Source organism: Brachycentrus maculatus, unplaced genomic scaffold (genome assembly GCF_059751285.1).
Source record: "Brachycentrus maculatus isolate JH-2025_06_01 unplaced genomic scaffold, ASM5975128v1 h1tg000511l, whole genome shotgun sequence".
Taxonomy (NCBI): domain Eukaryota; kingdom Metazoa; phylum Arthropoda; class Insecta; order Trichoptera; family Brachycentridae; genus Brachycentrus; species Brachycentrus maculatus.
Genome location: NW_028281257.1, coordinates 126,185 through 149,527, shown reverse-complemented (window position 1 = coordinate 149,527; position 23,343 = coordinate 126,185). Strand labels below are relative to the sequence as shown.

The 23,343-nt window shown below is 34.0% G+C and overlaps 2 protein-coding genes across 3 annotated transcripts; one reads left to right on the top strand and one right to left on the bottom strand.

Moving 5' to 3' along the window:
- Positions 1–86: 86 nt before the first annotated feature.
- On the bottom strand, positions 87–5,217 carry LOC148301865 (uncharacterized). Of its 2 annotated transcripts, none has more exons than XM_088272586.1 (4): positions 4,922–5,217; positions 4,518–4,749; positions 1,677–1,895; positions 87–872 (listed from the first exon to the last, which is right to left on the bottom strand). In XM_088272586.1, exons 2-4 carry the CDS (start codon positions 4,740–4,742, stop codon positions 138–140), a joined length of 1,179 nt encoding a protein of 392 aa, XP_088128712.1. In that variant the 5' UTR covers positions 4,743–4,749; positions 4,922–5,217; the 3' UTR covers positions 87–137. The 2 variants fall into 2 exon arrangements, with proteins under 2 accessions (XP_088128712.1, XP_088128711.1); XM_088272585.1 differs by having other exon boundaries at positions 5,046–5,217.
- Positions 5,218–5,426: 209 nt separating this feature from the next.
- Positions 5,427–20,339, top strand: LOC148301864 (E3 ubiquitin-protein ligase RNF126-B-like). Its single transcript, XM_088272584.1, has 6 exons — positions 5,427–5,644; positions 7,944–8,108; positions 13,784–13,836; positions 15,332–15,654; positions 16,264–16,416; positions 17,041–20,339. The coding sequence occupies exons 1-6, from the start codon at positions 5,558–5,560 to the stop codon at positions 17,367–17,369; spliced, it is 1,110 nt and encodes a 369-aa protein (XP_088128710.1). The 5' UTR covers positions 5,427–5,557; the 3' UTR covers positions 17,370–20,339.
- Positions 20,340–23,343: the final 3,004 nt, after the last annotated feature.

Below are 23,343 nucleotides of genomic sequence, written 5' to 3'. Positions count from 1 at the left end.
AGGGAACACATTTCAACGGCATTCACTCTGCTTTCATCCTTCCTTTGCCAAATCCATGTTTTAAAAAAAAGGTGGTTAAATAAAACAATATAATGGATCGACTAGCTATTTATTATTTAAAAAGAGTTTTAACAATATCAATTTGAAATTCTGCTTGCTTCCAAACCAGGAACTCTGTATAAAAACCTTCCATCGTCATCATAAAAGCAATCATTTACTTTGTACGTTACGCCTTTTCGATAAGCCTTCTTCGGTATTCGTATCCTTTCAGGATATGGTTTTGGTAATTGAGCATTTTCTGCAGATTCCTTTATCAATATATCCGATCTTTTTGATTTACTTATTTCAGTATTAGGTACCTCTGGTATTACAGCATTAGAAGTAGAGTTATCCTTTTTATGGTATGGAGATAAAATCAGCTTCTCATGAAGAGAAATATGAATATTGTTTTCGGCGTTTTTATTAATATTAGATCTTAATTCATCCAATGTTATTGGTTTTGAATCAATCTTTGTTCTCGTTCTTATTACATCGGCGCTTTCGTCACATCCTTCCAACTGTAATTGATTGTTGGTATTCGTATCGGATTCCAAATCTTGATCCACACTCTTGGATTCCTCATAGCTTGTTATTATGCTGCTAAATTCATTGAAACCTTTGGTATCAGGTGATAGCAGTTTAGTTTCTGCAATATCTGATTTGAGTCTTGGAGGAATGACTCTTTTAGAGAATTTTAAGATGTGGGCTTTTAATTCTGGAGTGACTTCCTCGAGTGTACCTTCATTTAACTCTTTCCAATTTCTTAATGCTGATGAATCGTGCCTATCAATGCGTTGTTGAGAAGCCGGTTTCCAAATAACTTTGAGTATTTTCTGTAATATAAAAAGTTTTTTTAATAAATTGTTTCATTCCCAACATATTAAATTAATTTGAGAATACCAATCATAAAAAATTGATAATAAAATTTGTATGTAGTTAATTTACAATATTTCGAATGTGTCCAAATCTTTGTTCACAAATCTGGGTTTTGTCCACTTAATAGTTCTATTTTTTATATTGATATCTCAACAGTGATTACTTTTCACACGTGTAACATTCACTGAAAGAATCTTACATATATTTCATGAAGGTCTCTACTAAATATATATTTTAAAAAAACTACTCAACTAAACCATAGATGGTGCTGAAAACAAGCACTTGAAAGTTTTCAATTTAGGGATAAACACATCTTCCAAAATTTGAGTTGTATGGTTGTCAATCGTGGGTAGAATGGTGAATGTTACACATGCATAAAGTGACCACTTGAACTACCCTATGACAGATTGTAAACCCTGTATAAAAAATACCCAGACTTCCATAGTGTTCTTCATCTACGTTAAGATATCTATATAAAAAATTATGTAATTGGCAGTTGATATTTGAAAACACTTCACACTTCAAACACGGTTTTCAATTTCAATAAAATGTAATTTTCACAAGGGTATTTCACTTTATGATTTATTTTTATAAAAAGATAAAATAGAATATCATTATAGGAATAAATAAGCTTGTTTTTTGTATTATTAAACTCTTGTATTGAAAATGAAAGAGAAGGAAGAAATATATTTTGTAAATTTTTAGATTTTGTATTTCTGAGCTTTACTTTTGCATGTCAATAAGTTTTTTTTAAATGTCACCTTAGCTCCTTCCGGCGTGGTGGGGAAACTTTCAGCAATAGTTTCCGGAGTCCATTCTTCCGGATTTGTTCTATGTAAGTAACGGATGTGTTCTTTTTCACTCCATGTCAAAAAATTTGGTACATTTTCATCGAAGTATTTCTGTTTAATCATACGCAACTGCACTAATTCATCATGAGCAGCTAGTTCCTTTTCAGCTTGATCGTATTGTTCATGTACCTACAACAGATTTAGAAAAGAAGGAATAAATAATTATTTATTTATTGTAAATGCAGTTTTTTTCCGCCTCCGTAGTGTAATGGTCAGCACGCTCGGCTACCGTTCTGGAGGTCCCGGGTTCGATTCTCAAGGGGGGTAAAATAAATATAAGTGATTGTTTCACTGTCATATTTATTCAATGTTACCCTGGACTGGTACCTGAAGCGGAGGGCTGATCACCTTTCCTTCATGTGTAAACGATCAAGATAACACTGTGTTTATATGACGCAGTGCTCTATGCACCATTGGGGTGCGAATAAGGGTTTTATTATTATTAAATGCAGATCGTAGAATTCCATTTTTAATCGTTTGGTAATGTATCCAAAATAAAACAAAATTATTGGATCAAATTCCACTTTTATTTTAATTTATACAATGTGACGCATTTCGTCTTATCAATAGCAGTTTGATAATGTCTCGATAAAAGTGGAATTCGATCCAATATTTTTTTCGCTCCTACTATGGATGGAGTACTCGGCTCACTGTACTGACCATACGAATGCTTGCATCGTAACGTGTTACGTTACGACGAAATCGCTCCGGTCAGTCCCTACCATAATAATTCATTCTGGTCAACCTATACTGCATACTTCTAATGAAAATTCTAGACTACAGGGTAAAATTATTGCTAACCTTTATAGACTGTAAGCTTAAAATGTGTACACCTAAAAAATTCTAATTCTCTGAATTCATATTGATGCCACACCTGATGTTATTATAATCTCACAGGGTTTTTAACCTTTTCATAGCCGCAAATAAATTACGCCGCAGTGCTCAACAGGCCAAGTATTTTTTTGAAAAAAAAAAGTTGTCTAAAGATTTTTTTTTGTTGTTTTTATTGAATTATAATTTACTTACCAAATATTATATCCCGCATCGATTGTTAGAGTTTTATTCTTGAAGTTAAACCAGTTTCAAATTTTCAGGGTTGTCACACTAAGTCGCACACGCAAGTTTTTATTAAATTTAATATTAACACACAACTATTATTTATCAATGGAATATTTTAAAATAATAAGAAAAACACAAAAAATTGAGCAAAATAAAAACCCCTGGCGTTCAAAACAATCGATTAAAATAATCAATATTTCAAGTGGTTTGAGTGGTAGCCCTAATGACATCTGTCAACTGTCAGCTGAAAGTGATACCGATAAATCACTTAAAAGTATTTAAAAACTTTATAAAATATTTTGTGACAACTTCAACTGATGGCAATGTATGTTCCGTTTTTGACAGATTGTCAATATGAGTTAAAACTACGGAGTAATACGTCATCAAAAGTACTGACGAGATATCTCGTCTCTGGCCATACGGGCACTCCGCCATTTGCCGAGATATCTCGTCTCTGGCAACCATCGGGTTAACCCTGGATTACAGGACATTCGTAAAATTTACGAGACATCCAATCTGTGGGGAGCATCGAGCAACACATGTAAAGAATGAAGTGACAACTAGCAAGTACCAACTAGCATGTATCTTAGTTTTGTTATCAATATTTTATATTTGCATAAGTTTTCTAAAAATATGTTGCACTTATTTTTTTATGTATTTTGGTGAATGCTTTTGGTAAAATGTGAATTTTTCTTATCGTTATATATTTTACGATAGTCCCATATTAAATTAAATTGAAACAAGTCCCATGATCTAGGGTTAATATGGAATGTTTGAATGGTTCAAATTGCGGAATGTTTGAATTTAAATCTTGTTGGATTTGAATAAGAATTGTACTGATCATATGAAGCGGCTTAAATTGATAAATCTTAGTGATAGAAGGGTAATTACTGATCTGGTTCTGTTATATAAAATTTTTAACAATTTTTTGGACAGCCCTGATCTCCTAAATCAAATAAAGCTTAGCGTGCGCCAAAGAGGTACTAGGCAAAAATCTGTATTCGCAGTATTTGTACATAATGCAAACTATGCCATGTTCTCTCCGATTACGCGGCTTCACATGTTAGCCAATGCTTTTGAAAGTATAGATTTATTTAATAAATTGTTATCCTCCTTGAAATCTGTACTTTCTCAGCATTTCTTCTCCATGTTATAATGGATAAATTTAAACGTTGTGTTTCACTCTCTCTTACTGCTCACCGATAGTGTTTGAAGGAGACGTGTATTTACCAGTGCTTACTACTTGTTATTTTATTATGATTTTATGTTATAAGACTATTTGTTGTAAGACTTTTTGTTTCTCTTTTAGTGTATTCATTAGTGTATTTTTTTTAATATTAGATACTGTATATATGTATTATTAGTATTATCTTAAAGGCTTCAACCGTTCAATAAATAAAAAAACTGTACAAAATCAAAACAAACCACTTAATGTTAAGGTTTTTTTACAATAAAATAAAAATTTTATGCAAAAATAAAAATAGTATCAAAGCTAAACATTTTTTCAATGGTACCGTACCTAGCACACCTTACAATGCAAATTTGTATTAATTTTTTTATGAGAGACATTCATTCTTAAGTATAATATTGAAAAATGCCAACCATTTTTCGACAAACTAATACTTATTAAACCATCAAATGGAAAAATATGCACTATAGCCAACGCATAAATGTAAATTTATATAATCTTACGTTGAAGAAATTTGCTTCAGAATTTTCAAACAGGTCCATATCAGGAGTGGTGTCCATAGTAACTCCGTCGTCCTTCATGGCCTTTAGCCTGTGTTGGATTCCTGGATTAATTGATGAAGTGACTTTTCTACGCATACGATTCGGCGCTCCTCTTCCCTGAGAAACTCTCTGTGCCTTGTATAGTGAAATACAGGTGCTGATACTACGACGAAATGATGAAATCATGGTGATACTGAAATAATAAGACACAATGAAGGGATGAATTTGTGAAGTCAATCATTCCGAGGTAATATTTTTTTTCTTATGAGAAATCATTAAAAAAAACTCTGATTTATGAAGCAGATTTAATATAAGTTAAGAATGTTGATTTGTAGTTAAGCGCCACGAATCAACACTATACCTACATATTTAAAAACACAATACATAGACAAGTCTATAAAAATATAGACTTTGCGGGTTATTCATTTAAAGAAAAATACAGCAATATTATTTTTGTATTAAATAATTTCAGAGGGACAATGGAGTTACCTTTTTATTTTTTTTAATTAATACAATTTTTTACATTAATGAAGAATTTTCAGTGAGTTTGAATAATAAGTCAGAACGTTATTTTATTTAAAACAGGATATTTGAATTCGACTCAACGATTTATAACCTCAAAATACCGACGAAATCACAGACTAACTATGGACGAAATGTCATAAAACTTTTAGCACGTAAAAACTTAGTTCTCAGTTTTCTGTCATGCCTGTTCGCAAAAGAAGTTTGACTCATAATCACTAGCCACGGAAAATATTTTGCCGTTGTAGGCTGGTAAGTACTAAAAAATTTTTTGGCCGCGATTTATAGTTGCCAGTTATCACTCACAAAATGTCACAAAAAGTAGAACGGAATTCATTTGCTTTGTCTATGGAATTAAACGTAGAAAGAAACATGGCGGATGTGTAAATTGTTCGTTGTTGCTTCTTGGTTCAAGCTGATATTAGTGATTGTTATCAACATACAAATATTAAATTTAGATTCAATATTTTCTCAATAAAATGGCGGAGGCTGTAGTTGAAAACAGAACTCTACCGGTCCGGTTCTTTTGTCACAAATGCAGCATTGAATTAGAATATGTTTCACAGGTATTAAATAAAATCAATATTCAATATTTTTTTATATTTTACTTTAAAATTGGGATAAACGACTATGCGGTTAATAGACGTGTCATTTCATATATATTGTTCGCATCATAATATACCGTACTCCCCTTATACAAATAAACCAGGCTACGCAATTTCATCAAAACATGACGACTTCAATTGACGTAACCTTGTGAAATATATCTTACTTATTGCGGTATCTTAATCAATTCTGATTTGTTTTTCCTTTTTTTCCTAATCTCGACAGTGGTTCGACTTTGATTAACGCATTATTTGGCAGTCACCTGTTTTATCAGCACCAGAAAACAAATAAAAATAATGCTGGGTGTATTTTTAGAATCCTATTAGAGTTGTGATTATACGTATTACGTTTTCGTTTCGGTGCCTGTTTTTTGGCATAATAATTCCGCATTTGGCTCTTTGACATTTGAAAATTTATCAAAAATTGTTCATATTTTGGCTCTTACATTTTCGTTAGTTGTATTAGAGTTGATATCTTGTTAAGTACAGGCAAAATGGTCTTTGCTTTCGGCTTACTCGAAGTTAGTGAAAACCTCATTCTAAAGGTGAAATCATCATGCATTAATTGACTTCTCTGTAACTGTTTTTGAACTATTTCATGTTTGCACATTTGTGAGCCTATTTGGAATGTTCTTTATACATTGTTTAGTGTATGAATGCGCTTAAAATATAATATTCATTAGAATGTTCCTCAGGAGAATTCAGCTGAACAGATTGCTGAAACATAAGACGGGTTAAAATGAAACATCTGTTGTTACATTTCGGCTGAAACATGGTGGTGTCAGAACTGCAGAGTTGAATATATTTTAAATTTTTCACATTTTTTAAATTTTTTCATATTTTTAATTACATGCAATTTTAATTTGAAATACATAGCGTTTCTCTGTGGTTATTTTATCATTCAAAATTGTATTTTGCAATAAAAAAAATATGGTGTCGCCTCAACAACACAAACCCTGTGAATGTTATTAAAAAAGATAACATATGTTAATATAAAAAAATGTTCATTTAAATATAGTTCCTAAAAATTGCAGATTTTGTGGTAATTAGGGAAAACAGTAATTGTTTTCATTGATTACTGCATTATCCGGAACTAATAATTTTATGGGAACTAACAATACATAAATACATACATACATTTATAAATAAGTGTAATTCTGTTTATGCATATATTCCTTTGCTTTAACGAGATTCATGTACTTAAAAAATACTATTTTTCTTATTATTTTTGGGCGGGTCCACATTAACAAATCTGGCTTTCTTCAATTAGGAATTATTTTTACTTTTAGAGATCTCAACATACGTGAAGAAGAATATAGAAGTCCGGGTATTAACAGGGCTTATGACCTGTCATTGGCTTTTAAAACAAACCGTTTTTCTAAAAAATTATTTTTAACACATTATTTTTCCAATTATCACCAGCCCATGATGGGCAATCCAAAAACCAAATCATGGAACAACTTCTCAAGAAGTTGTTACTTAACACATTTCGGACGGGTGTTTTTTACATCTACAGACCGCTGGCAAAGACGTTTGATAATTGCGTACATATAGTTTAGACCTTAAAATATTGGTCCATAATATTAATTTAAAAACATTAAATATCTCCTTCATTTCGGACTTTGAATTGAGGTTGGAGCAGAAGGTAAAAATACCCTTCCCGTCCTTAAGCGTCAATTGACCGAATGGGTAGAAATACCTTTCCCGTCCTTAGTGTGTTAATTTGGTTTCTGGATTCACTGGATCATTCAACGTTGTTTACGCTAATCATAACAGGTGTAAGTGCGTATTGAGTATTTTGAGCTTCATATCTATTTCATAATTTGATATTAACACATTGTTGTCTGGTGGTTTTTTTCATCAATCCCGACCCTAATTAATGTACTAATTAGGGTTCTATACTAATCACAAATAACCGCAAATCCAATTCTGAACTGTACATTGTTTTTTTTGGCATCTCTCGTGCTTTACTAATAGTAAGCAAATAGAACGCTTACAAGCGTCTTCCGCTCTCTACTAACAGTATGTAAAATATGCTTTTAAGCGCTACCCACAAACAATGTGTTAAAACCTTATTTTCTTGGCTCCATTCGGCGGCACTCGAGTAATATGGCAAACCATGCATACTGCCTCTATGGCGGCACTTCAGTGCTATGGGTTAAACATAGCTAAGCAATCAAAAATGATTTTGTAAGTTTTGGCGGGTGATCCTGATGTTTAGTCTGATTTTGACATTGACTTTTGTTTCCACTTATTTCAGGATTACACGTGTCCTATTTGCTTTGGTGGATTTATAGAACAGTTAGAAGATACGGAAGCTAGTCGCGAGACGCCAGCCACAAGAACTAATAATGCTCCCTCTAATACCGGACAAAGATTCGAAGAAGATACATTGCTTCTACCTGAGGATGAATTTTCAGAACAGGTAGGATATATCTGTGAAAAATATTAGTAATGTAATAAATATTTGAAGCACCAACTTTGTGATTTTACATTTGATGCTTACTAAATATCATAGTGTTGGGTTGTGGTCCCGTGGTTAGTGTCGCGGACTCTTAAGTCAGAGTTTCTCGGTTCGAACCCACTCTACCACAATTTGATACCTATTTGGCACCACATCGAATTCACACAGTGTTAATTTTTCATTAACACATTGGTTACGGTGAAGAAATGATCTGGGAGGTACATATCCACCCCTGAAGATAACAAGGTGCTTATCTAAACCTGTGGTTAAAAACAATGTTTAGTTTTATGTCGTATAACTTTATCTATTGCAATCACCTGCATAATTTGTTTTTTACTCCTGTGTATAATGCATTCCCTCTTTAATTTTATTAACAACAAAAATAATACGTTTTAAAAATCGTATTCATCATAATAAATTGATATCTGACTCAGTCACTGCGATTTAGAAATACTTATTCTAAATTTTATTTTTAATATTCAAAGAAAATGATTCCCAAATGAGTGGATTCAATTTGCTCCAATAGCAAAATGATTTCAAGAATGATCTTGTTCAATTGGTCTGATATATATATATATTTTTATATATTCCTGCTACTTCCTATTTTTCCCACATGCAAACAGGTCTCCAAAATAGAGCCTTTGGTTTTTTTTTCTTTAATGATAAAAAATTAAATTTTAAATTACAGTGTACAGGTGTATGAAAGTGAACTTTATTTTTTCCTAGTTGGCTTGTCCAGACCGGTTAAAAATATCTGGACAAACCGACCAGAAACATGAAAGTTCACTTCCATACACCTATTTTTAATAATTGTTACGACTAACAGTACTGGAACACTTATGATTAGGAAGACGGAAATGCGCACATGAAGACAATTACTGTGAAACCTCTATCTATCGTTCCTCGAATAATCGTTTTCTCGGATGTGTCGTTTATTTCTTCTACCCCGGATTCATTTCATACAAAAATAGATCGCATTGACCGTTTCTCTATCATCATTTTATCGCATTCATCGTTTGAATTACGCTCCTAATTTGATATTTTTGACTAAAATTTTTAAATAGTAATCAATTGTCTTTGTTTTTCTTAAACAAACCATTTTGAATACTTATCAATTGGTTTTATTGATTTGCATGACACCCATTTCTGTTTTTTTTTCTAAAATCAACTATTTTTGTGCAAATTTGCAAAAAAGTACACTCGAGTTACTGGTATGTCATACAAATTGTTTTCCCGCATTTATTGTTTTTCCGCATTTATTGTTTTTCCGCATTCATAGTTTATTTCGATAGGTCCCTTGAAAAACGATAGATAGAGGTTTCACTGTATTTATTTATCGAAAATTACAAAAGTTATAAGGGCGAGAAGAACAAAGCGACGCCAATAGACGAAGAGCTAGCGCGACGTATATACGTTTGAATTTTAATCTTATCTGAGCACACAAAAACTTGCCCTCCACCCTTTATATATACGATTTTAAAAGAGTTACATGTGGTGGGGACAATATTATAAACAAATAAAGTCGATGAACTGCATCTCTTTGTTCTTCTCGCATACATTTATGAATATAATTTGAATACTTAAATTCTTATAAAAAATACACAAATTTGGAATGAACAATGATATTGTAAATAAAATTTCTTTTTTTATCATTAAAGGAACAACCCACAAGGTCTCTATTTTGGAGATCTGTGTGCATGTGGGAAAAAGAGGAAGTAGCAGAACAAACAAAAAAATGCCAAATATGAGTATTTTTTTGTTGTTAAATTTCACTCCGTAAATTCCACTATTTCTTAAAAATCTATTGTGACACATGTTTCGATGCATTCTGCATCATACGGTGTTTGAAAATGATGCGGAACGCATCGAAATATGTGTCGCAAAAGATTTTTATAGATTGTGATAAATTACTAAATGAAAATTTTAATGCAGTTTAAGTGTTGAAGAATTACAATGAGACTTGTCAATTATTTTTTAAATGTGAAATACCTTTGAGCAGACACTTATATAGAATTATAGATATGTAATATCTGTTTATGATACCATTATTTTTTAAAGAAATCTTATCTGTCTCGGTTTTTACGTAGAGATAGTCTTTTTAAATATAGATAAAAGTTAATAACTGTGGTTATATATTTTTGTATTATCTATATTTGTTCATTGATGTATAGGAGCAAAATGTAAACAAAATTAATGTGCTTATAAACAAAATAATTTAGTAGACTAATACAGAGGTTTAATTTGTATTTTTAATTGATTTGTATTCGCCTGTGTTGAGACTTAAAAATTGCATCTGCTCTTCTGTTAATTTTTCATGTAAATATTTTTACTTTCCTAAATGGTGAATTGTATAGCATTTATAAAAAAAGGCTGAACAAGGGATAATTGAAAATATTAAGAAGAGTTCTTTAAGGTGGTATTACATGTGGAGCGAATGGATAATGAGAGAATGACTAAGAAAGTATATGTGGGGAATGCGAGCGGGAGAACAGAACGAGGACGGCCAAAAAAGACAAAAGAGAAGAAGAGGCACGATCAGATCAAACAGAATCTAAAATCTGGTGGCGTGAAAAGTCTGCGTGGACATGTATGACTAGATGTATGGATGTGAAGAAAGCGAGGAGACAGGACAGAAGAGTATGGTGTTCCATCCTCCTCTGCCTACGATGGTAAACGGCGTGATATTAGTAGTACATAGTAGTTATAATTTATGAAAACGCAATTTTAAGCGGCCGCTAGACAATCAATATTATTGAAATGGTAGAGTAATATTGATCTTTCCGCTAGGTAGGTCAACACTGAATCAATATTGTTATACTAAGCAAGTCCATAAACAATACATATTACATATTGCGAAATGTTACTGTTGAAATATTGGTGCCCTCTACTTGTATTATAGGTCCCATATTGCCCAATACTGCATAAAATTTTTGCATATTTGTATTTTTTATTTATTTCACTAATAATATAGCACAAATTTTCAGCATAAACTACACACGTTCAATGTTATTGTGCAATCTTGAATATTGTGGAATAATATTGAATTTGTTAGTTGAGTGAAAAAAAGCACAATTGATCTATTATCAGTGTGATCTTTGATCTTTCGCTGCCATTAATGCTTGTGAATAAATACATATATATCACGCATCTACCAGCCAGTGTGGTATTTGAAAAATGTATGTGTAATTTCTGTATTTAATTTTTTCATTAGTGTATAGTTATAAATTACAATAATGTGCCCTTACTGAGTTTTCCTTTTGCCCAGGGCATATTTTGCAGTAATTATTTATAAAACTATGTATTAGAGAAATTTGTTTATGACATGCAATCAAATACGACAAGGCTGAATGATTCAATCTATTTCAGCTCTACCCACTTCCATTATCCATTTATGAATAGCTCTTTTATAGTTTCATTTTAGTTTCATTTAGATTAGTTTTTTAATGATTGAATGATTTATGGATAGTGGAAGCGGGTTGTACAGCTTTTTTTGCATAATATTCAAAGTTCTATTGACCAAAAGAGGTATTATTATCGCGTTTCTGAAGATTTTCATTTTTTGCAGAGGAGAAATATTGATTGGACTCGCTGGCAACCGCCTTGGAACTATAGAGATGCAAATACACCTAGAGTCAGTTTCCTATTCATATCTCAGCGTTATTGTGTTTGTTGCTCCATCTCACCCTCTCTTAACCCTCCCTTCCCGGTGTTGTGTACCTTGTACACATTGCTTCTAATAACCGTCAATATCTCTATAAATATAATAAATATAAAGCTAAGATTTTAGGCATTCCTCCATAACATAGTTACGCATTGATTTGAAAAATAATCAGAATGTATCAGGTACATCGGAGGTATTTTGTGAATATCAGAAACAAATTTGCGTATAAAAAGGGCGGGAAGAGTGTGCGGGAAGCGCGACACTATATTCGCATCTCACTCTTGCATACTTGCACTGTGCAAGTGCGAGGAGCTCAAAGCTCAATGTTCTCAGTCGTGTTTTTTTCCTCTGGCTAGCGGCAGTCGGCAGTAGCTCTTGGGCTTGCAACTAAAGTAGATCTATGCTTGTTGTTATAATTTTTGACTTCATTTATAATTAATTAAGGGGATTAGCTATGAATGTCCGTATTTTTCCGGTTTAAAATCGCAAATTTTTTATTGTGTTGTGACTACCCAACACCGGAACACGCGTTTTTTTTAGCACCGTAAGGGAAAGGTTAATATCCGTAATACTTTTGATGCAACTTTATAGCCCTTACTAATTAATTATCCATCATTAATTGTGTTGCTAATGTCCCAATACCAATCCGCATTCTCTATAACTGTGACGCACTCTCTCGCAAACGAAGTCACATCCTCGGAGGACCACTACTGGACTCCGAGAAGGTGAAGCTCTTACCACCAAGACAGGTCGTGAGCTACATGACTCACGTAGGTCTTGAGAGTGAGCTATGTAACAGAGGGAGGTCACACTAGACCTAATATGGTCGCAGTGATATAAGGGATGCAAGATCCCTTGACCTTGTTAATAAAATAAAAATGTCCCAATAAGACAAAAGGTTATATTTTGCAACTTCAATTAACAGTGCTATACGTAGTTAGTTATTGTATCTTATTCTAACATGTGTCGTATTGTTAACAGCCTACCAACGATTTGATAACTTTGAATTGATAATTTGCCTATTAATTTGATAACTTTGAATTGATAATTTGCCTTGATTTTGACATTTCAAATACCAAAATTAAATTAGCCTTTTACACTCTATTTATTCTGACCCTATATCAACTGAACATCGAGATCGAAATCAGTTTACCTGTATTTTTGTTGCAATGAAACAAATTAGTGATTGATTTTTTTTTTATTAGTTGAGAGAAATTTCAAATTACATTTGTCTTTCAAAAAATCTTATTAATCATAAATTAAAGTTTCTAACCACTTCTAGCTTGTGTTTTTTTTCACAAAAATTGAACCAAGAAATATCAGGTATTTCTATTTTATATTCAAAGAGTTTCCATGAATAAAAAATTATCAAGTAAAATAAATTTAATTAAAAAAAAAAAAAATTTTTAACACATTGTTATCGGGCAGTTTTTTCATCAACCTTGACCCTGAAAATACTCCGACAGTCTATACTTATCACGTGTAACCGCTAACACAATTCTGATCTTTACTATGTTTTATGGCGTCGCTCGCGCTCTACCAAAATGTAAGCAAATAGAACGCTTATAAGCGTTTCCCACTCTCTACCAACAGCATGTAAAAGGCACTTTTAAGCGTTTCCCGCAAACAATATAATTTAAAACAGAAGAAAAGATTTGCGTAAACCTCTACGAGCGTCAAGTGGCAACTGGCGAACTCAGTTGGGTTGTTTATCTTGTATAACGCAAACAAGTGGAAACACGCGAGCAGTGGTACGATACGACACATACGTCATATGCAAACACTGCTCGTTCAAATGCGGTGGTTAAATCTTTTTTTTTTTATGAAAATCTGCATTATTTATCTCCACACATGTATACATCCACTGCCATGCATATCCTAAATGCAGTTAGTGTGTATACATTTTTTTTTTAATACCAATCAATAAATCAAATGTTTATTCACATTGATAAATCATGTTTTTTTTTTCTTCCAGGAAAATCCAACTGGACAGGATTTAAGTTTCGTTATGTATAATAATGAAATAAGGTAAACTATTTATGTATATATTACATATTTTATATATTTATATATTGTCCACCTCCTTATTGTAATGATCAGTATGCTTGGCTACCGTGCTAGATGTCCCGGGTTCGATTCCCAGGGGAGTTCAAATAAATATAAGTGATTTTCCACTGTAATATTTATTCAATATTACCCTGGACTGGTACCTGAAGCGGAGTAGTGATCGCCTTGCCTTCATGTATGTAACGATCTAGATAACACTGTCAATACGATGCAATGACCTGAGCACTATTGGGTCCAGATAAAGGTTAGAAGAAGAATTATTCTTTGCTGCATTTTGAAAAATACATAACATTATGAAAAATAATTGACGATAATGATACTCACATCACCTTCATGAGTTTTGTTCCTAACTTTTAACCTGAATTTTTAGATGAATCGAAATGTCTCCTTACAGCCTGCCGAGCATCATACGTTTTTAAACCCTTAATGTGGGGACTGACCGGAGTTATTTCATCATAACGTAAAATGTTACGATGCGAGCATTCGTCTAGTCAGTACAGCATTCCGAGTGCTCCATCCGAAGTAGGATGCTCGCCGCGAACGACATTACGTTACAACGAAATTCTCCGGTCAATCCCAACCTTTGACAATAATGATACTGATGTCAAGTATTGCTCCCGAGTTTTAACCGGTTAACTGCCGGCAGGTACATGTTCGTTGGTACCCAGCACGCCGCGAATTTTACAACAAAAATAAAACCTTCTAAACAAATTGTTATTAAAAGTGTATTAACATTTATTTATAAAACTTGCCAAATAAATGAAGAGCGCGCCAGTCGTTCAGTCATTTATCCATAATCATAAAATTAATTGTTCATGGTGCAGGGTTGTCACAAAATTTGTCATAGAAAATATGAAAACTAAATTATATGTCAAAAGTAATTGTTTATGTTAGTTTAATATTAAAAGTATACACACACACACACTTTGATTTAAAAAAATTAAAAATCATCAGAATCGACACTAAAATCACTGTCATCAGATTCGGCAGTGACGGCAGGTGACTCAGGATTATTGGACAACCCTGGCGCCATTAGTTGTTCCGATGACAAAGCTCTCTTTAATTTACGTTTAAAGTGGTAAAAACAAATTCTGTTTCAATTCTAAGTATGCAAAGATATTCTCAATGGATGTCACTATGCGTTCAATATATTTGTACATTTTAAATAATTGATTTTCTTTACTAAAAGCCCATTTAAAATTGCGCGTCTTAAGACGTAATTTTTGTATGAGCGGCGCTCCGATCACAGAAAATTATGCGTCTTAAGACGCTCTTGGCAGTTAACCGGTTAAATAATTGATTTTCTTTACTAAAAGCCCATTTAAATCGGCGCGTCTTAAGACGTAATTTTTGTATGAGCGGTACTCCGATCACAGAAAATTATGCGTCTTAAGACGCTCTTGGCAGTTGACTGGTTAAGATGAATTGGAATTTAAAATGGCACGTCTGGTTGCAGCCCGCTGAGCATGGCGGACGGCGCGCCCGAGTCGCGCTTCCTGCAGCTGATGCAGCAGCTGACGGGCGTGGTGGCGAGCGGCAGCGCGGCGGCGGGCGGCGGCGCATCCCCGCTGCTGCTGCTGGGCGGCGCGCCCGTGGACCTGCTGCTCACGGGCGAGGGCCTGGACGGGGTGGTCTCCCAGCTGCTGTGGCAGGTGGAGTCCGAGGGGCCGCCGCCACTGCCGGCCGAGGCCATCGCCGGCCTACCCGAGGTGGCCGTAACGCTGCAGCAGGAGCAGCAGTGCATGCAGTGTTCCGTCTGCTGGGAGGCCTTCATCAAAGGTACTCCCCACCTGTTGATACTGATACTCTGCCACCATTTCAGCTTTCAAAGGCAACAACTGAAGCCTGGCTGAGGACCTATCCGACATCAGATCCGTGTTAGTTCATAATGTGATATCATACATGATAAAAATAGTAAAGGACATTTGTATCACAAACCAAACTTAGACACCAAATGTAAACCGCATTCTAGTGGAGCGGAAGGCCTGTTAATGACAGTCAACAGTCCGGCTTCTCCTGAGGAGTTTTACGTGGTTTTCTCCCAGCAATGAGCAAATAATGATGACAATATGCATAATTTGTATACCGCCATTTTCTTAAAATACTACCTTAAGGGCGCTTATAAAGACATGGATACTAATAATAAAAATAGGATGATAATGATATTAAAAAATAAATATAATAAAACGTCATGAATCGGGATCTCGAGTGGACTGAGTCTGGAGCGGAGAAAAGATGAGCTTTCAAATTAAGAAGTTCCTGATTGGCCCACACTAATTTATCCTTCCTGTTCCCGATAGATTAAAATAAAAATGGTCCCACACCTGGGATTCAACAATTGTCAGTGAGTGACATTTGCCTGAATGGAGAAAATTTGAATAATTTCAGATGAGAAAGTCCGCGAGCTGTCTTGCGGGCACCTTTACCACCAGGGCTGCATCGCCCCCTGGCTGGCCCTGCACGCCACGTGCCCCATATGCAGGAAGAGCTTGGCGCCCCCGAGCACGCGCCCTCCAGCCGCCACTCCCACAGCAGACCTCGGTATACTTCAATTTTACATGTACAATATTAGCTAGCTTCAAAATTTCCACTCACAACATTTAATTTTCCACTCAATGAGATTTTAGTCTACCGGTTTTGAGACATTTTTTCGTTCTCTTCGTCAGAACAATCACTATTCCAGCATGCAAAGAATACTACACGTCACTACCATAGCACTATTCACACATATTAATCGCATGTGTTTTTAGTTGACCCGAAGACTAACATGCACTAAGGATCGCAGAACAAAATGTACTAAAAGCCCTCCCCAGGTCCATAAAATTACATCACATTTTGTGTAGTTACTACATTTTTTGTAGTTGTAAGTGTATGAATAGTAATGTATTGTTTTTGAAAAAAGTTAAATACTAAAAATGACACGACACAAAGTTATAGCTATAAATATTTAATGTATTTATAATTATATATTAACAGTAAAAAGATGTCCAAAAAAAAAAGATATCTTGAAAAGAAAACTTTTTAGTTTCTTTTACATTTGCATTGTCATTTTTATTTGAAATATTTTTAAGCGGTGGTACATCTCAAACCAGTTGACTAAAATCTCGGTCAATGTTTATATACTAACATTACTAATGAATCTTTCTTTCTTTTCGTTATTTCCAGCTGCATTACCCGGCCTGTCTTTCTTATTCCGAGCGTGCGGCGTTCCATTCCCCCAATCTTCGACGGCCACGACGGCGGCCCCCGGTCCCGCGGGCCCCGCCGCCCCCCCGACCCCCGCCGCGGCCCCCGTGACCTCTGCGTCCCCGTCGGGCCCCTCCATCTCCTGGTCCACCAGCGTGGAGCCCGGCGCGAGGATCCGGCCCATGGCCGGGGTCCTGTCGCTGCTGCGCTCCATCTCTTCGCCGCCCGCGACCTCCACAAACCCGCAGGAGCAGCGCCCGAGACCTCCCCCCCCTTCCAACTACGACCTGGACCTAGAATTCGACTAATCTCATCCACCCTATGCTCGTCTCTGCGGGAACATTGTAAAATATTATATCTGTTATATTCTAATCTAATTGTGCGCGGAGGTCAATTTTTGTTGAGAAGCGCGCTAGTTTGTTGACAAACTTACCCTTTGCTTGTCTCTGCAGGAACATTGTAAAATAATATATCTATTATATATTAATCTAACTGTGCGCGGAGGTCAATTTTTGTTGAGAAGCGCGCTAGTTTGTTGACAAACTTATCCTCTGCTTGTCTCTGCAGGAACATTGTAAAATATTATATCTTTTATATTCTCTTGGCTAATTGTGCGCAGAGGCCAATTTTTGTTCGGCGCGCGCTCGTTTGTTGACAAACTTTTGCGGCTTTTGAAATCAAATTCCATTATTTCCGGGATGTTTAGTTTGTGGGGAGGTGGAATATTTCCTGCCGAGTGATGCAATTGAATGGGTAACCTTCAATACGGTTATACAGTCATTAAATTTTAATGAGCAATTCTTGAAAATGATGTGTTTTGTGCCCAGTTCTCATGTTTCGCTTGTTGCTCACCTTAACAGCAAAGTCAAAAGTTTATTTTACTTAAAAGTATTTTAAATTACAACTGTTTTTTTTAAATCACAATTTAAATTAATGGCAACGGTATGTGAGAACTGGACAGTTCATATTTAATATCTTGTTCAATTATTGTTAATCAATTAAAATGCGAGAACTTAAGACTGTGACTAAATTCAAAATGATGGTTAGGGGTCTTGTGTACTACACGGAATTTTACCATCCAGCAGTCTGGTTTTGAAAAATAAAAGCGACTACCACAGTTTAGCGTGATCAAATTTACGCGCAACGCGTTCACGCACCGGTCAAGACCACCGATCCGAAGAAAAATGGACAAAAGCGCAAGCCAATCATCGTTTTATCACGCTAACTGAAGTGCCAGACGGTAAAATTCCGTGTAGTGCACGACGCCCTTACTTTTTGATTTCATCATCACAACCCAATTTTTTTTAATGTAAAATACTTACTACATATCGCTCACTCCGTTCAAGAACGTCATAAACCAAAATTCGTCAATTTTCAGTTGTGCGTGTTTTCGGAATGCCCAGAAAATGTACTATATCCCAGCAAAAGCGGCATATTTTTAACTTAATATTTACCCGCTACAGGGCAGAAAGTGTTGTTTTTGCATTTTGAAGAAAAGGTATTGTTTAATCATTTTTTTAAATATACTAAATATTTTTCAAATGGAGAAAAACCCTTCAAGTTTTACCTAAAAAGATCTGTTGCACAGTAAAAAGTTCAGTAAGTGGCTTGATATTTATTTTTAATACATTGTATTGTATTTTTAAACTTTAAAAACGTTCTCCTGAAAAATCAAGTTTTTTGATTTATGACGTTCTTGAAAGGAGTGAGCGATATATTATATTTATTATACGATATATAAATACGTAACAACATCTCAACTGACGTGGATTATGATGATTTGTCACATATTCGGTCGGAATGAATTTGCGCTTTATCCAAACAAGTGACTCTTTGAAGGGCTCAAAAAGACAAAATTTCTAGAAACGGCATAAAGCGAGGACAGGTATAAATTAAGAGCTCGCAATTTATAATTTGGAGTCTTAAACCGGATGTAAATTATGTGACAGAGTAAATTTAGTCGCTGTATAAATGGGAATGTGTTGAGAACTCAAACTATTACGGAATTAGGTTTTGTTCCGGGTATGTTGAAATTTGTATAATACTGAAGGCGAGTGCGTATATTCCCGGTGGTCTATTCTAGGTTTAATATAAAATCAGATTTATATTATCGATATGCATGTATATTAGCGCGGTGAGGGTCTATAGCCAAATTGAGAGGTTGGACGCTGTTTCTTCTATGTTATTGGCCGATATACTCTTCTAATCATAATAAAGCCGCTAACTGCTACTGAATAGTGTTAAATTGGATTATGTAATGTTATCGTAAGTTTCAGTTAAGTCGTTTAATATTACTTCTTTGTTAATATACTAAAGCTTTTCCACTAGCAATAAAGGTCAACTGTGAAGGTTAACAGGTGAACTAGTATCGGTAAATTTAAACAGAAACGAAACCAAATTATAAATAAAACACTTGTTTTTTTACTCTCTCTCTAACCTTATCCGCACCCAATGGTGCATAGGGCACTGTATCGTATTGATGCAGTGTTATCTTGATTGTTACTTATATGAAGGCAAGGTGATCACTCCTACGCTTCAGAGACCAGCTTTAGTGTTTTTTTACTACTTGAGTATTATATTGTTACAACTAGCTTCGGAATATAAACAAAAATAACTGCATGTTTGAATATAATACGGAAGTGGTAAAAAACAAGTGTTTTATTTATAATATAATCATGTCCTACCACAAAGTGAATGCTGAAACAATGAATAACAGAAATAATATAAACATTAAGAAAAAGGCAAACATATTTCATATTATTATTTTGCCCATGGAAATTTGTTGTTTCAGTAAAAAACACTTTGTGAGTTGTAACACCTTCGTTTGAAAAAAAAATGTTGAGACCTTTTTTGAGAGTCTTCTTTTTCATAACATGGAAATATCCCGTATCCTTTCGTAAATTATTTATTATCAATGTATGTATACAGATTGTAAATTATTTTTATTTAGATTATGTTTCTTAAATTGTTTAATTACATATTTTGAGGTCTTGCATTTCTTTTTCAGATGAAAATAGCACATGATGCAATCAAAGTCTCCTATTTTTGGAACATTAGTTCAAAAGCTGTAAATGCCATAAAATTTATGATTCATAACAGTAAAACTTCATTTTTTTTTTGTTTTTCAAGAGAAAGAGAAATAAGAAATGTATAAAATTTCCGTGACGTGTGTGTGTAATTGAAATAATATATGTGGATATGAAAATAAATGCCATATTCTATCCTAAGATTGATTACGAGATATTGTACTCTTTTGTCAGGTCACCAAAGAAAAAAAATCACTGCTCTCATTATGACCGCCATTGTGGAAATTGCAGGAAATCTTAAAAAAAGAGGAACACAAAAATCAAGTGTCATTGTGTGAATAGTTAAATACATAAAGACCAAAATGTAGGAAGTCTGGAAAATGCGAATTTGAAACAAAATAAACAATTGTGTACCATAGCAAATATATTTGTAAAAATGGCGCTAAATACGTGGCCAATTCACCAATTAATGCGTAGACTGACGTCATAAAACAAAATGTACTTTATTTAGAAGCTATATCGTAGTCGTACAGGAGAATGTGACCAACTACCAAAACGTAAAATGTTCAGGAGGGCCATTTAAGTCACTTTTGCTTTGGCAAGAAAATAAACATCAATGCAGTTAGTCATTTTTACCAAGTCAATATATTATACTTACAAGTTTAAAAACCTTTGGGATGTTTTTCAGGGCAATATTAGCTAGTAAAATATCAAATAGTCAATGATCACGTTTTTGTAAAACAATGCACTTGGTCACTTTCTCCTGTATGACTACGATATGTCTGGGTCCTTTTCAATGTATTTACCTCCCGGACTAACACACATCCCAACGGTGCTTCCACTTTTGGAAACAGTCCTGGAACGCTTCCTTTGTAATGTTTTTCAGCTCTTTCGTCGCATTTGCCTTAATCTCAGGAATGGTCTTATGGATGGTCTAATGGATTCCCTTAAGGAGATGAACATGCGAAATGGGCTTTGAAGGGGACCCAGACTTGAACTTCCAAGTAAAGTTCATTTCATTTAAGTACATCAGTCTACGTATTGATTGAACTGGCCAAATATTCACCGCCACAATGTTTAACATCATTTAAAAATCGCAAACACCAATAACTACAATTTCTCGTATTAATGAGCAACGTTCATGGAAACATTGAAAATCTTATTGATTGTAATACATGCTAAAAAAAATATGTACACGGCGAACAAATGGATAGATTTTGCATTTTCAAAAAGAGGATAACACCAATTTGAAGTTTGATGTTTCATTTTGAATTAGTATTTCAAATTTCTTCAAATTTTCATTCTAGTTGGGGTCGGTGCAATGTGAGGCACTGCAACCAATTGTATTGTATGTACCGTACTGGATTTCTCAGCAAATATTGTTAGTGGTTTAGCTAACACATCCTATGTTTCCATACCCAAATAGTCTATTGCTTATTTGGAAACAATGTGATATTCATACCTTTATTACAATTTTAAAAATTCTTTGAATATATTGTTATCTCATTTCGCTGCTATAGTTCTAAAAATGTATGTATATAATATAATTATTCAGGATTTGTTAGGAATTTTAGAGTAAAGTTGATTGCATAGTTCCACGTGTAGACTTCATCAATTTATATGAAGAAACAATTATACCCTCCATTTCTTGTTACTTCCATTCATGTAATCAAATTTTGTTTTTTTTTTTTAATTCATAAAATATACATAATTTGTTATTCTTTTTTTAGTAATAAAGAAATGTTATTTAAAATATTTTTGGTTATTGCTTTGAGTTGTGTAACGTAGGATTTGATACTGATGCTAATGGATTTGGTATACAAGGTGTTGTGGTCGATTTTGTTGAATTTTGGAAAATTTTCAATAAAAAACAGTTGAAAAAACATATTTCAGCAAACCTCCCAGAAAGTATGGACATCTTTATTTTCCAAACTATATCAATCCCAAAAGAATACGGATGTTTTTTTCGCGCTTACAATTCATGCGCTGTCAAATTTATTGAAATAGGACTAGTAGTGACATCTGTAGACTTCTAAAAAAAAAAGTTTTTATAAAATTTCTGTAATACCGACATGACAATTGAAATATCAATAAAATCCTTATTTCTTTTGATATAACTATTGCTTGAAGATTACTAAAATCTGCCATCAGTTTTATTATATTCAATCGCATTATGTAATTGGTTTAGTTTACATTTTTATATAAATTGTTTATTTATCTAAAAAAATTGTGTAAAATGCTTGTAGATTCATACAGTTTAGTTTGCAAGAACTTGCTAACCATGAGGTTAATTTATCCGCAAAACCTGAATAAAATTTAGCTGTTTATACTAAGGCATGCGTTACTAGTATTTTTACAAGTATGTAGTAAATATGGCTAAATCCATTACTGAATTTCCTATAAACAAATTTGTAATTTTGGATAATTTTAGCCAACTGTTTTGCCACTTTTTATATATTATATTATCATGTTTTCAAGTAAATTGTTTAATGGTGTTAGCAGAATCGTTGAGTGTTTTGCGGTATAGTTCAGTTACTTAAAATTTGTTGTAATTACAAACCCCGCGCTTCGATTTGAGACAAAAGTCCGGAGTCAAAACTTAACTATCGAGTATGTTATTCTCAACTGATAGGAAACATATTAGTTTGAACTTCCGTGTATCAGAATCCTTTTAAACCAGAGAGTTTCGGTTCACATTATGTGTCATTTGCGAGAAAACATGTGTAGTTCAACAGATACTTGAATATTGTTATTGTTACTTTTATGTTGATATCGTAATATACTTCCAAAATACATACTTTTTGAGACATTCGTAATGGTCGGTAAATTACTAGTAAACTGGAATTAATTTCCTGTGGTTTTCCTATTTACAAGTAATGACGATGACAGTGACCCTATGTGTGCTCTAGTCTAAGGGCGATTGTCCACTACCCGGAATTTGACCGTCCGGCAGTCCGGTTTTGAAAAATGAAAGTGACTACAACCGTTTAGCGTGATCGAATTTACGCGTAACGTGTTCACGCACCGATCCGAAGAAAGATGGACAAAAGCACAAGCCAATCCAAGCAAATCGTCATTTAAAAATGATAACTGAAGTGCCGGACGGTAAAATTCTGTGTAATTCCGTGTAGTGGACAAACGCCTTAAACCTGCCAAGAATCGTAAGTACTTGTTTTCATCGTAAAAATAAGTAATATTCGTCAGCCGTATTTTGGAAAGGGGTTGATATATTTGTAAGTATACATTTTATTTTCTA

Coding starts and splice junctions, on each gene's coding strand:
- LOC148301865 (XM_088272586.1), bottom strand. CDS start 4,742: ATGATTTCATCATTTCGTCGTAGTATCAGCACCTGTATTTCACTATAC. Junction 1,896..4,517: donor CTGAAGCAAATTTCTTCAAC/GTAAGATTATAT, acceptor AATCTGTTGTAG/GTACATGAACAATACGATCA. Junction 873..1,676: donor CCACGCCGGAAGGAGCTAAG/GTGACATTTAAA, acceptor TTTATATTACAG/AAAATACTCAAAGTTATTTG.
- LOC148301864 (XM_088272584.1), top strand. CDS start 5,558: ATGGCGGAGGCTGTAGTTGAAAACAGAACTCTACCGGTCCGGTTCTTT. Junction 13,837..15,331: donor ATGTATAATAATGAAATAAG/GTAAACTATTTA, acceptor GTCTGGTTGCAG/CCCGCTGAGCATGGCGGACG. Junction 16,417..17,040: donor CACTCCCACAGCAGACCTCG/GTATACTTCAAT, acceptor CGTTATTTCCAG/CTGCATTACCCGGCCTGTCT.